Consider the following 13,077-nt stretch of genomic DNA (forward strand, 5'->3'; position numbering starts at 1 on the left):
TCTCTGGATAAGCAAAAGGCGATCGAGGGGTACAGCTCAGTGTTAGAACTACTGTACACCAGAGACAGGTGGGGGGCCAGTCTTTGGCTGACCCTGAGCAGCCAGCTGAAAAGAGGGGCACCGTGTGCTGGGCCAGGGGAGATACCTCCGTATTCCCTGCCTTTCTGCTATAGCTATGCTGCCCTGTCCCCAGTCCCACATTAACCACCTGGACTCGGCTTGGATTTTTCTGGTGGAGATGACTTCCTCTGGATTGTTCCTCCGTGATCCTCATAGCACATTACCTCCTTAGCTCCAATGGCTGCTCTGCAACCCAAGGCAGGTCGTGCCACACTGCTAGCTGCCTTGAAAACCCAGACACCCTCATGCCCTGACATCGTGTTCACAAGATCTGTCATTGCTGACATTCTGTGCCACTATATTTTGCATTACACTTTAGTTTTAGACTCTTTTTTTTTTTAATAGACTACCTCTCTTGAAAATGACAAGTAAATAGTTCACTGCTTTGTCCCCTCTGGCACCTCTGGCACACCAACAGCATCTCCCTTTTTTTCTCAGTCTAGTACGTTTTGTTTCCCTATAGGATTTTTTTGTTTGTTTGCTTTTGTTTTTGTTTTTCGAGAAAGGGTTTCTCTGTGTAGCCTTGGCTGTCCTGGACTTGCTTTATAGACCAGGCTGGCCTCCAACTCACAGCAATCCGCCTGCCTCTGCCTCCAGAGTGCTGGGATTAAAGCCTATAGGATTTTTAAATTCAATATTTTAAAATTAATTTTTTAAATACATAAGTGTTTACAGAAAAAAAAGATCTACTGTGCATGAGGCCTGTGCTCCAATCGTAGTGCTGCCTGAGGAGACAGCAAAGTGGTGGTTGTTGGTGCTCATGGTGTTGTTTACTGTGTCCACGGACCAGGATCTGGGCTGAGCATTTTTATTTCTAATACACAGAACTGAAAATCGGCCACACACATCTGCAAACTTGGAAACTTTTTGCAAAAGCAAAGCTACAATACAGACCAGAAAGAAATACACTGTCAACAGTGACAGTGGGCCACACGAGTCAGCATACTTTTGAGCCCCAGTTACTGTTTGGAGTCTTGAGTTCAAGAGGAGTCTGATTGCTAAGGGGCATTGCAGTCTGCTTTGATTGACAGATTTCAGCCATGGTGCCCCTTTTTCTATTGTGGATGCCCCTTCCCACAATGCGTTTGATTGAAATAATTTGCATTTACAAGTATGCATAGGCTTAAGACGGTAAATAGGAAAATTTCCAAACAGATTCACTTAGAAGGCGGTTTGCCTTACTGGGTAGGCATCTAAAACCAGTTCAGGCTAGATCAGCCCTCCTGCGTTCGTACCACACAAAACTGTTCGATGGTCATAAAAGGAGAAATTCATCTCATTACTTGGAGAGGGAGTGCCTGCAGCTCCACACAGGTTGTGGACAGGGGTTCTGGGTTGCTGACTGTTGGTAGGTGATTTTTTCAGTGTGTGTGTGTGTGTGTGTGTGTGTGTGTGTGTGTGTGTGTGTGTGTGTGTGTGTGTGTGTGTGTGTGTGTGTGTGTGTGTGTGTGTGTGTGTGTGTGTGTGTGTGTGTGTGTGTGTGTGTGTGTGTGTGTGTGTGTGTGTGTGTGTGTGTGTGTGTGTGTATGACGAGTGTATTGTTAGTAGGATGGTGTGTTTAAGTGAAGTACTTTAAGTGACGTACACCTCGGCGTTCTGAAAACACATGGAAGTCCAATGGTTTTAGTATTCTCCACTGCCACTGTGTATATGAAAGATGTAGTCTCTCTATCACTTTCCGGTGCAGAGAATCCAAATCGTAGTCCAGCCCCTCCCAATCGGACTGGTCTGACTCAGCCGGTTCTTTCAAGCCTAGGAGGGGGATCCTCCAGAGCACTGAGACGGCAGGCTAGAGCGCTCGCCGCCTTTTTTTCTCCGCCACAGCGTCGCTCAGGAAGCAACGACAAGCTCGCGCATGCGTGCTGAGAGGCAGCTGCCTTACGTCATCGCGGGCGCGACGCCCCGAGGGCCAGCTTAGGCATTGGTCTAGCCGTGGCGGTGGCGGCGAGAGCGTCCGGGAAGATGCCAGTGGCGGTGATGGCGGACAGCGCCTTTAGTTTCAGAAAGCTGCTGGATCAGTGCGAGAACCAGGAGCTTGAGGTAGCACGGCAGGGTGGGACGATAGGGTGGGCGCCGTTTCCAGGGTAACGGGCCGGGCTGAGGCCTGCTGGGAACACATCCCGGGTTTATCACGCCCGAGTTCCTGGCCGTAGTCGGGAGACGCTTCCATTTGTAATGTAATGATTAAAAAGTGTATTAGCTAGGCTGGGTGCGGTGGCACAGGAATCCCGTGAGCATTCATTAGGCGGAGGCAGGAGGATTGCCGGTAAGTTCCAAAGCAGACTGAGCTATGTAAAATCAAAACAATAAAAGAACAGAAATGGGTCGAAGGCTGACCGACTAAAGGAGAGAGCAGCTTGCCGAGGAGCGTTTAGCAGACCTTCGCTGAATGAATTAAGATTGAGGAGAGACAGTAGACCTCTGTACTACCCGCTGGTGGTTTTCTGTTTTTAGGCTACCTTGGTAGCCTTTTTTATGACGGGCAGAGGCACAGTGTCACAGTGCGTTAAGGACCTGAGGGAAGTATTTCCTACTTATTAATTTGTCACCTTCCGAGGTGATGTTACTTAAATATTTGTGTATATGTAGAGGAACTGAAACCCCAGTGGAAATTAAATGACGGTTGACAGCAGGTCTGAACTTTGATTTTAATCTTTGAACCTATCCTCAGCTTTTTGTGCATCTGTGGCAGTGCTGGAGAGCTTCCTTGTTTAAGTATGAATTTTGTCTTTCCTGAAAGGGTGTTAGAAAGCGAGGCTTTTCTCCTCTCTTTGTCCCTGCAGGCCCCGGGAGGGATCGCCACTCCACCGGTGTACGGTCAGCTTCTCGCTTTGTATTTGCTCCAGAATGACATGTAAGTCGCGCCTTGTGCCTAAATCCGGAAGGAGCAGCCTCCTTGACATTATGCAGAAGCACATTCTTATCATAGCCCTGCTGTATCTGTTTGTTGTTCAGTCATAATAATAATTAAGCTCGAACTTTTTGTTGTATGTGTTTACATCCACCTTTAAAAAAAAAGTGACAGGTTCTTGTCAGAAGCTATCATCAACAATTGAGATGTAATCTGAATAAATAAATAAATAAATAAATAAATAAATAAGCTATCATCAAGAGCCATTGACCCGCCTTCTTTTGTCTAGAAAACCATGTATGATTTTGTCTTGTTTTGTTTTTTAACTTATATATATTTGGAGGCTGGGCGATGGTAGCGCATGTCTTTAATCCCCACACTTGTGAGGCAGAGGCATGCACATCTCTGAGTTCGAGGTCAGTGTGGTATCATAGAGAAACCCTGCCTTGAAAAACAAACACCAAAACAAGCAAAAACCTTCTAAGTACTCAGTAGAAAAAAAGAAGCTAAGGCTGAAGGAGAACGCTGGGAAAGCCAGCTGGCAGTAACAGGATTTAATTAGCCTGTCTGGGTGGGAGGCAGAAAGCATGCCTGTGCTAGACAAGAGAGGCCTGGTGTAGTTTCCAAACTCTTTGTGACATTACAGAAACTAAACTTTTTTCAGTATGTATATATATATATGTATGTATGTATGTATATGTTGTTTCTGTTTTGTGATCACTGTCTTACAATCGTTCCAACCCCTTAGGCTCTGTGACCACTAGGAGAGTGGCTCTGTCTGCACATATACTGTGAGGGACACTCAAAGCCTTCAGATGGATACGTTGTTTATAGCTGGGTGGTTGTACGGGCAGTGTTATATAAGTACATGGTTTAAATGTGTTGCTGCTGTTTAGGATCTGTATTGTTAATTTTAAGAATTCAGCAAAGAATGAAAAAATTACCTTGAAAATGAGTTATTTTATGCCCTTCTTTTCTGGACAACTGCTCTTCCTCAGTGAATTCCTGTAAAGCTGAATTGTCCTGTGAACTGTATTGCTAGGTGTTCTTCCATGGTTACAGTAGGACCTGGGCGGTCCGTTATTGACTGAGATGACTTGTTTTTAATTGCTCTCTGTGTAAATTAGGAATAATGCAAGATATCTTTGGAAGAGAATACCACCCGCTATCAAGTCTGTAAGTACCCTGCAGTGTCCCCTGTTGCTGTTAGCATACTGGCCTTGGCTTAAATGACACAGAAACCATAGTTAAGTGAACGTTAAAGTTACAATCCTTCAGGTTTCTCTAATGGGATGGTTCAGAAATCTTGCCCATGAAACCCTGATGAGGTTTCGGGAGGCCTGCCTTGTAGGTGTGGCTTGGCCAGTTAGATGCAGGTGGCAGCTGAGAGGCTGGGGATTTTCAGCAGACTACTTAGTTTCCTGTAAATATAGCTATTTGGAAAATGACATTGTTTACAAGTCTATGCACGGCACACAATCACTTGTTAATTAGATTGCTTACTTGGGATAGAGATCAAATGAAATAACCTGGGAAAAGTTTCTTGCCCAGTAGAATGAAGTAAGACTGTTACTGACAGTGCCTTCCTAGCCAGCTTTCTGGTAGTTTTGTGCTGTGAATAAATGCCAGCATTTAAATTTAAACAGCAATGCGTAAGATAATTGATCCCAAGACTTCATTCTGAAATATTTTTTGCTTTCTCATGCTTTCATTTGTAATTGCAGTGAAAACATTAAGTATGTAAATTGTTGACATTACTGCTCACAGAATTGTAGAATCAGATCCAAACCTTTGGACATTGTAAGCTGATCCTATCATCTGCAGAGTTCACAGTTGAGAACTGAGCACGCAAGTTCTGAAAAAGAAAAAGGGTTTACACGTCATACCTGTTCTTGGCCCTATGGGCTGCAGGTTGGCCATGTCTGTTAGAAAAGTAATTGCAGCTCCTAAAATCAGTAGTGTGTGTTTTAAAGATAGCAGCTAACAAATTTTGTGTCATTTCTGTTATTTTGTTTGAAGATACAGTCCTTATTAATTACAGCGTAAATACCTTCAAAGGCAACACTATCTATTGCAGGCAAACTCTGAACTTGGAGGAATCTGGTCAGTAGGACAGCGAATCTGGCAGAGAGATTTCCCCGGGATCTATACCACCATCAACGCCCACCAGTGGTCGGAGACTGTGCAGCCAATCATGGAAGCCCTTAGAGGTAGAGCTGTCTTGTGGTTAAAAGGCATGGTGCACTAAGCCAGTCATCAGAGCGTAGTGCTGTGCTGCCAGTGTGTACTGTCAAGGTAGACAGTTGTGATCTGTGGGGTGCTTTTCCGACTTGAGCTAGATCTGTGCTAATTGTGATTCTGGGGATACTGGGGAGTATGTTGGGATCACAGGGTGTCAGTATTGATTCCTGATGGCTGTTAATCCATTTGCACTAATCTTTTATTCTCTTCATCATTATTTTTGTGGTGACAAGAAGGTTGTAACAGGATCTCGCTGTGTAGCCTGTACTGTTCTTTCCTCCTTGGGTTCCTGGTGTGTACCACACATGTGGCCTTGTGAAAGTGTTCTTTCTGTTAGCATGGCACCGGGCAATAACCTGAAGTTCATGGTATGGGTAGGCAAGATTTCTTAAGTCTGTGTATTTGAAAGTGGCAACTGGGCCTTGGACTTTGTCAGCCTTGGCTTTGGCAGATGTTGTATATACATTGTAAAGGGAACAGGAAGACTGGCTGGGTTGGATGGAGCAATTGTCTCATTCTGGAGTTTTCTTAATGTAGATGTGTGAGCATGAGGAGATGCATAAAGCTGTTTCCAGGGAGAGGTCTTGTGCTGGGACCTGGCAGAGGGTCAGACTTTCAGGCTCGGGATTCAGGTGCACACTTGGAAGTTAGGAACAGGTGCTGGGGGTAGGGCTTGTGTTCCTGCACCGGGGCAATCCTCTTTGGAGACCTTCCCAAGAGGGGCAGCTGTGTTCTCAAACATTCTTCAGCGTTTGCAAGAGAAATAGAGCAAAGGAGATGTAAAATGTTTGTGCCCTAAGTTCATGCAGTTGCTGTCTTAAGACTGGGCTCTTGTGGATGTTGTTTTCCATCTCTCTAGCTTTTGTCATCGGATGTGAGGAATGTGTGTGCTCAGAGCCCGGGGTCCCTGGACTTGGGCGGGTCTAGTCTTGCCTGTAAATAAAAACTGTGTTTAATTAAGAGTCCTGTTCTCTTGGTTCCTGTCACCAACTCTGCCCTTTCACGGTAGATGCAACGAGGAGACGCGCCTTCGCCCTGGTCTCTCAAGCTTATACCTCCATAATCGCGGATGACTTCGCGGCCTTTGTCGGCCTTCCTGTGGAAGAGGCGGTGAAAGGTACCTGGAGCTTGCTGGTTACTCAGAGGGGAGCAGAAGTCCCACGCAGCACAGGTTTAAGGTTGCACCTCTGGAACTCTAGAACAAGAATGATTGTACAATTCAGATGGGTTTGTTTTGCGGGGGGAGGGGGGAGGGGGGGGTGGAATTGATACAAAACAAACCTCACATAGCACCTCCACCTAGCATCTGTCACCGCGCACAGGAGTGTCCCGGTAGCAGCTGTGTGGAACCTGCACAGCTGCTTAAGAAACCCTTACTTACTCAAAAGACAGCCCCATGCCTGCTGCGACTCTCAACCATGCCAGAAAGCTGTGCGTGTACATTGTTTTATAGTGATTGACATTCTTGATTCTTCAACTAAAATGAGAGCCCATGGGGGTCATTCTTACTAAGTTTCCAGAGCCTGAACAATTTAAGGCTCACAGGACAGTGGGTGCTGGAGGTTGCGAGTAGCAGTTGTGGGCAGTGGTTTTGGCAGTGGTATGGGGCATTAAACCCAGGGCTCATGCCCCTGCTGTTGTTATGTCTAATAGAATGCCACGAGGGGCGTCATAGACATTTCTTATGTGTGTGGGGATTCTAGGGTAGTACAGAAGACTGAGTGTCTCTTAGTGAGTACATTGACCCCAGAAAGCAAAGTAAGGCTTTTGGTGTATTTCAGAATATTTCAAAATACGTTTATACAGTCTAGTAAGTACACGCACCAGCATGGCCTCTAGAGCAGTGAGAGTGCTAAGTGTGGGGCATGGCAGCACCTGTACCCGGCTCCCATCTGTGTGAACTCTGCACTCTCAGGTGTATTGGAACAAGGATGGCAAGCTGACTCCACCACAAGAATGGTTCTTCCCAGGAAGCCAGGTAGGTGCGACCTCAGACAGGTGACACTGAAGCAGTGAACAGATGATGTTAAAGCAGAGTGACATTGACGGGCACCTAGTGAAGGCTGCTGTTGTGTGGCTGACTTGGTTAGGCCAGTCCCCTGCCCCGCCCATTGTTTCAGTCTGCATCCTTGCCCCTTCCTCGCACCCTCTTGGTCATTCCTGTAGGTCCAGGAGCCCTTTTCTGCAGTCTGTAGAGCCAGGAGTCCTGCATCAACCCTGCTCCTTCGCCTGCCCTGGCACCTTGTGTAGGCAGTGTCAGTGCTCAGTCCCACGCTGGTAGGGAGGAAGACTGAACAGATGAAGTGTTTAAAGCGGGGCATATTCATGTCCATTTGAGAACCAAGTGTTTGCTGTGGGGGTGAGCCATTATGGTTTTGATGTGACCGGGCTGTAACTGTCTCTTTCTTCTTTGTTTAGCCTCAGGAGCCCTGGACGTTTCCTTGAACAGGTTTATTCCTTTATCAGGTACATGTTTTCACGTGGACACTTTAAAGTGTTGCATTGTTTGCTGGTGTGTTTTCTGTAATGTGTAGAGATTAAGTTCTATAAGTGTGCAGTGATACACGTGGCTATGAGAAGGAAACTGTAGACTCCTTGTAGCTCAGCTGGAGAGGTGGCACCTGATAGCCCTCATGCCAGGGCCTCTGGGCATTCTAGAGTGTATTTAGAAGCCCTCCACAGCCTGCTGTGCCCAATTCTTTCAGGCATATACACCCCTGAAGTTGGACCCTTGGTTCTTTGTGCTGCTGTTGCTTGTGCAGTGTTGTGGTTGGACCAGGCACATGACATCCCCTTTGGAGCTTCTTTACAAACCATGTCGTACAAGTAGGGACTTGTCCAGGCAGAGCTGCCGTCCGAGAGAGACGCTGCTGCACATTAGACATGTTTGCATCTGTGTCGCCTGCTGCAGCAACAGCAGTTATCCTGACGCATGCTCATCTCCATCTGAGACAGCCAAGCTGGTAAAGTGGAGACATGTTGCCTGCCGCTTCAAACTGTTCAGGCCTCTAGCAGGCATGGCTTTTGTCTAAAATCAGGTAGCACTAAGGACATTACCTTGTTAAAGACCTCCACAGCCTGGTGGCAGGGTAGGTGCTCTGCCACGCCCCTGCTAACTTGAAGTTGCGTCCCTCTTTATCATGCAGAGCCTGCACCAGTTCCACCAATCCCCAACGAGCAGCAGCTGGCCAGGCTCACCGACTACGTGGCTTTCCTGGAAAACTGATAGATCGCTCTGAGTTCAAGATCCACCTTCAGTCCCTGTCACTGGCAAACAGACGTGGAGTTTTATTCTGAGCACTGAACAGGGTGAGCGCCTCGGTGTGCTTTGGGTGTGATAAAATGCACATGGAAGATGAAGCGCATTGTACAGTTTGTCCTCAGACACTGCTGAATGTCCTTGGAGCAGTTCTCATTTGTATTGATCACTTTGGTTGGAGCCATCAGTATTATGCAGCTAGTTTCTATCAGTGACTGACTCTGAACAGAAGCTTCAAGTAGCAGAGCGGGCGCTGGAGCACACACCATGCCCCTGTGTACCGCTGGCCTCTAGCTGTAGTGATGTGCGTGGGATTTGAGGAGGACTGTGCCCAACCCACATTGCCGCTCGCACTCTGGAAAATGCCCACAAGGAATTACTGATGTAGAATCAGAAAGAGCTGAAAAGTGGTGGACCGTCTCCTGGCGAGGAGCTTGTCAATGCTACATTTCCCCCAGTGTGTGCAAGCATCCATTGCTTGAGGTGGATGGTGTACAGTGAGAATGCAGCCTGTGTGCTCCTGTGAAACTTGAGTTTTGATGTCTCCTTTCAGAAGGGAAGGGGCACGGAGTGCAGTGTGTGCTGAGCGAGCTCCTGAGCTGAGGGGCAGAGAGCGTGCAGCCCTGCTGCTGCTGCGCATTTCCATCCTGTGTAGAAATGCCGAATCCGTCTATTTTTGTTCTTGTATGACAGCCCTTGAAGATTTGAGGTGGTTAATGCATCTTCAGGTTAAAACAGCCCTGGTTCATGTATTCTGCATTTGTTCAATAAATATTTAATTGAATTCGTAAACTGTTTCATCTAAAGCTGTTTCTAGAAATTTCATACCTGGGTTTTACTGTGGTCCCATTACAAGTTTGTCCTTGTCTCAGAAATATTTTTTAAAGTTTAAACCTTTTTCTTTTTACTATTTGGGGATTTTACACATGTCTGTACTGTGTTTAGATCACATTCACCCTCTTCCTCCTCTCCCTCCCCTAGAATTTCTTAAGAGCAGCTGGCCCAGCCGTGCTGGTGGGTTACATACTCCCTGTTTTCATTGCTTTTATTGCCTCTTTTAAAATCATCTTTGGAATTACAATTTTAAAAAATCATTTGGAAATTCTTTTTAAATTACCATTTCATTTAATCCTGGGAAATCTTGTTAAAATGTTCAACAGCTGAGGGAATGACAACTTGAGAAGCCGGGGTATCAAGAGTAAGAGCAGAAAGGCAGCTGTGAAGCTGCCAGGCGCAAGGTCTGAGCTCAGTGGGTGGCTCCTGGGTTTTTGTTGTTTTGTTTTGGTTGTTCAAGACCTGTGTAACTTTGGCTATCCTAGACTCACTATGTAGACCAGGCTGGCCTCGAACTCACAGCGATCCGCCTGCCTCTGCCTCCGTGAGTGCTGAGATTACAGGTGTGCGCCACCATGCCTGCCTGACTCCTGTTTTTAATAGCGCATTAGAATGGCCCCAGATGTGTCCTATCTGGGTTGCTGATTTAGATGGAGTTTGTTGTAACTGAGGCTGTGAATGGAGTGGGGAGGTAGATCTGCTGAGCATGGTGCGTAGTGCGTGTGAGGTTAACTACTACTACTACTAGGGAAAGAGTTACCTCAGGTGACTCGATGTTGTGCCTGTGCTGCCAGTGGTCCCATAGTTCACAGAGACATCTTTTCTGTAAATAAACAAAAATTAGCAATAACTCACATTGCTGGAAGCAAGTGATCTTAAATTTAGCTTGGAAATGTCCAAGATTTTTCTTGGTAAATAGTATTTCCTCTCTCTTGTCAACTGGCAAGGCCCAGAGCAAGCAGATTACAATGCTGCTGGGTGGCACAGGCAGTGACCGTGAGGAGGAGAGACTTGCAGAGTTGGCACCAGTGCAGAAGGTCAGCCTGCAGAGTGCTGTCTGGCACAGAACGTGTGAAGACACGGGCTCAGCAAGTGCTGCGGGTGCCAAAACCAAGCCATTTGTATGAACAGCTGTACACACACTTAAACATTTAACGTTTATAATCCTACCAACATTCATTGTGTGAGAAAGGCAACACGTTCAGACCCACTTCCCTCCTACTTACCAGCTTTCAGAGTAATAATGATCTGTCGCCAGACTCCAGAGCAGCGGGCTGAACCTGAGGGAGCTGGCCTGGCTGGCAGCTTCCTGAGGGAAGGACTCAGCCACACAGGTGAAAGTAGAACCTGAGCAGCAGTCACTAGGCAGCCTTTTTTGAATATCAGTGGCTTCAAAGACCTCAGGGGCGACACAGTAGGACCGCACCTAAAATGTATCGGCCATACCCACCAGTCACTCTCGGTGTCCAGGCGGCACCTTGTTGTGTGTCCATGGGTGTCTCTAGGTCCTTGTGCTGTCCCTGGGATATACAGGCAGACCTGGGTAAGAGAGCGACCCCCTTGGGCACTACGTCAGCTCTTGAGGACCTGGCATAGTGAGTACGAGTGTGCTTGTCTTAGGGGAGGCAGAGCCTGTGGGTTCTGTACCTAACTAAAGGAGCCCAGGAGGGCCTAGTTCCCTTCAGTTCCCAGCTCTGCAGGCCACTCAGTCTCTTCTTCAGCCTTCCTGGCTTTACAGTCCTCCACGTTGTCCCATTTGCTGGGCTCTAATCTGCTTCTGTGTCACATTCTGTCCCTGTGGTGGGACACTTAAATTAGACTTACGGTGAGACCAAAAGCACCCAAGCTCATTTTTTTGTTTCATGTCACAGTAGGTTGAGCAGTTTAATGTGACAGTGAGGTGAGCATACAGCATCAGCTGTCAAGTCTTTTTTTCCAAAATAAATGTGTGCATATTTAATCAATACTTTGGCTTGCTCGTTTACGTAAAATCAGTATTAATGGAATATTTTGAATACTACTGAAAAACAGTACGCCAATTCTAGAACAGGGGACTCTTACCTGGACAGTGTCCTTGTTTCCGTTTTGTTGCTGTGGTATATAACACGCTGACAGAAAGCAACACAGGAAGAAAGGGCTTACTTTAGCTCAGTTTCAGCTCCGTCACTCTGGGGAAGTCAAGACAGCAGGCGCTTGACGCAGCAGGCTCTCCCACAGTCAGGAGAGAGAGCAAAGAGCCTGGTGCTCAGCTAGCTTTCTCTACTCTAACACAGTCCAGGCCCCAAAGCACTCAGTGGTGCCGCCCGCCTTCAGAGTAGGTCTCCCCCATCAGCTAAGACGATGAGCAGTTCCCCACTGACACTCCTCCCAGGTGATTGTGTTTGTGTCAGGTTAAGTGAACTAACCATGACACAGACAGCTCCACCCTTTGCCAACCTGACAAATGGGGTTTTTAAACCATAACTTTCTGTCCTCTTTCCTCAAAATCTCATGGTTTATTTTTCACTGTACACAAATAGAGTCCAACTTTTAAAGTCCCCAAAGTCTTTTACTTGACCTATAAGATAAAAAGTTACATGCAAACATTGGTGTTCCAAATAGAAAGAAGGAATTTTAAGGACAGTAACATCAAAGCAAAGCCCAAGCCTGCAGCTCCAGGGCCAGCACCAGGGCCTGGTACCATCATCTGGGCTCCCATGGCACGGGGAGCCTCACTTCTCCATCTCTGCTCCCAGGCTCAGGTAGACCCCCCTCCCCCCTTCACATCTGCAGCTCTTCCCGGTGGACATCTCATGGTCCCAGCATCTCCAATGTCCTGGAGTCTCCATCACAGCCCAGGCTTCACCTTCACAGCTGCAGGCAGTGGCCTCTCAGGGCCTCTCCACACCTACCACAGAGTGCCTGCCCCCAGCTCTTCTCCATGACTCCTTCAACCTTGCATCTTCATATTCAAAACCAGTATCGTGCAGATGACACAACGCTGCCAGGGTCTGCTACCAGTTTGAGATGTAGCCTGTCCCCTTGACCACAGCGGCAGTTTCAGCACCGGGCCACACATCGTCCTTGAAAGGCTTCGAAATGGCCTCTACCAGCAAACCAGTCCTCAAGTCCATCTTCTTCCAGGGTCTCAGGACACAAGCAGAATGAAGCAAGATTCTTGGTGACAATACCACACAGATGGCCACCGGCCCAGTTACTGATGGAGTCTGTGTGTGTTTCCCTGAGATCTTGTAAGCCAGACCTCTCTGCTCATCTTTCTTTCAGAGTTCCTGTCTTCCAAGCTCCCACAGGGACACGCACCATGGAGCTCTGCTTCCAGCCTCCAATCATTTCTCCAGTTCAATATGCCATACGCTTTGACGTTCTTCACCAGAACAGCCGCAAAAGACTTTAAAAGCCGTGTGGTCAGGTCACAGCAATGGCTCCACTTCTCAGCACCAATTTCCACCTTAGTTTATAGGCTTCGACTTTTTCCAAACCTATTTTATTTGAGGTTCTTTAATGTCTTTACCTCCCTTCCAACCCACTTACCCTAGATAGGAAAGAAAAGAGGTTAATGGGAACAGGAGAAGCAGACCTTTTTGGACTCAGTTGCTGCTGGAACCTGGAACTGCAGCCGGAACCAGGAGCCCCGAAGTGTTCTCTGGCACGGTTCTCTCTAGGAGCATCTCGGAGTGGAGTGATGAACAGCCAAACAATACCAAGACCCAAAAAGCACACCCTCCTGTTTTGGGTTCATATATATATATATATCTCCTCTCAGAGTCTGTAC

At 47.2% G+C, this 13,077-nt stretch overlaps 1 protein-coding gene across 1 annotated transcript; it reads left to right on the forward strand.

Annotated features, from left to right (window-relative positions):
• The first annotated feature begins 1,996 nt into the window (after positions 1-1,996).
• COPS8 (COP9 signalosome subunit 8) lies at positions 1,997-9,263 on the forward strand. Its single transcript, XM_084779000.1, has 8 exons — positions 1,997-2,160; positions 2,904-2,974; positions 4,099-4,147; positions 5,049-5,181; positions 6,222-6,329; positions 7,128-7,190; positions 7,631-7,678; positions 8,359-9,263. Exons 1-8 carry the CDS (start codon positions 2,083-2,085, stop codon positions 8,436-8,438), a joined length of 630 nt encoding a protein of 209 aa, XP_084635126.1. The 5' UTR covers positions 1,997-2,082; the 3' UTR covers positions 8,439-9,263.
• The last annotated feature ends 3,814 nt before the right edge of the window (positions 9,264-13,077 follow it).

The sequence above is a fragment of the Acomys minous genome (genome assembly GCF_964271855.1).
Source record: "Acomys minous genome assembly, chromosome: 4".
Lineage (NCBI taxonomy): Eukaryota > Metazoa > Chordata > Mammalia > Rodentia > Muridae > Acomys > Acomys minous.

Coding starts and splice junctions, on each gene's coding strand:
- COPS8 (XM_084779000.1), top strand. CDS start 2,083: ATGCCAGTGGCGGTGATGGCGGACAGCGCCTTTAGTTTCAGAAAGCTG. Junction 2,975..4,098: donor TATTTGCTCCAGAATGACAT/GTAAGTCGCGCC, acceptor TGTGTAAATTAG/GAATAATGCAAGATATCTTT. Junction 7,191..7,630: donor GGTTCTTCCCAGGAAGCCAG/GTAGGTGCGACC, acceptor TTCTTTGTTTAG/CCTCAGGAGCCCTGGACGTT.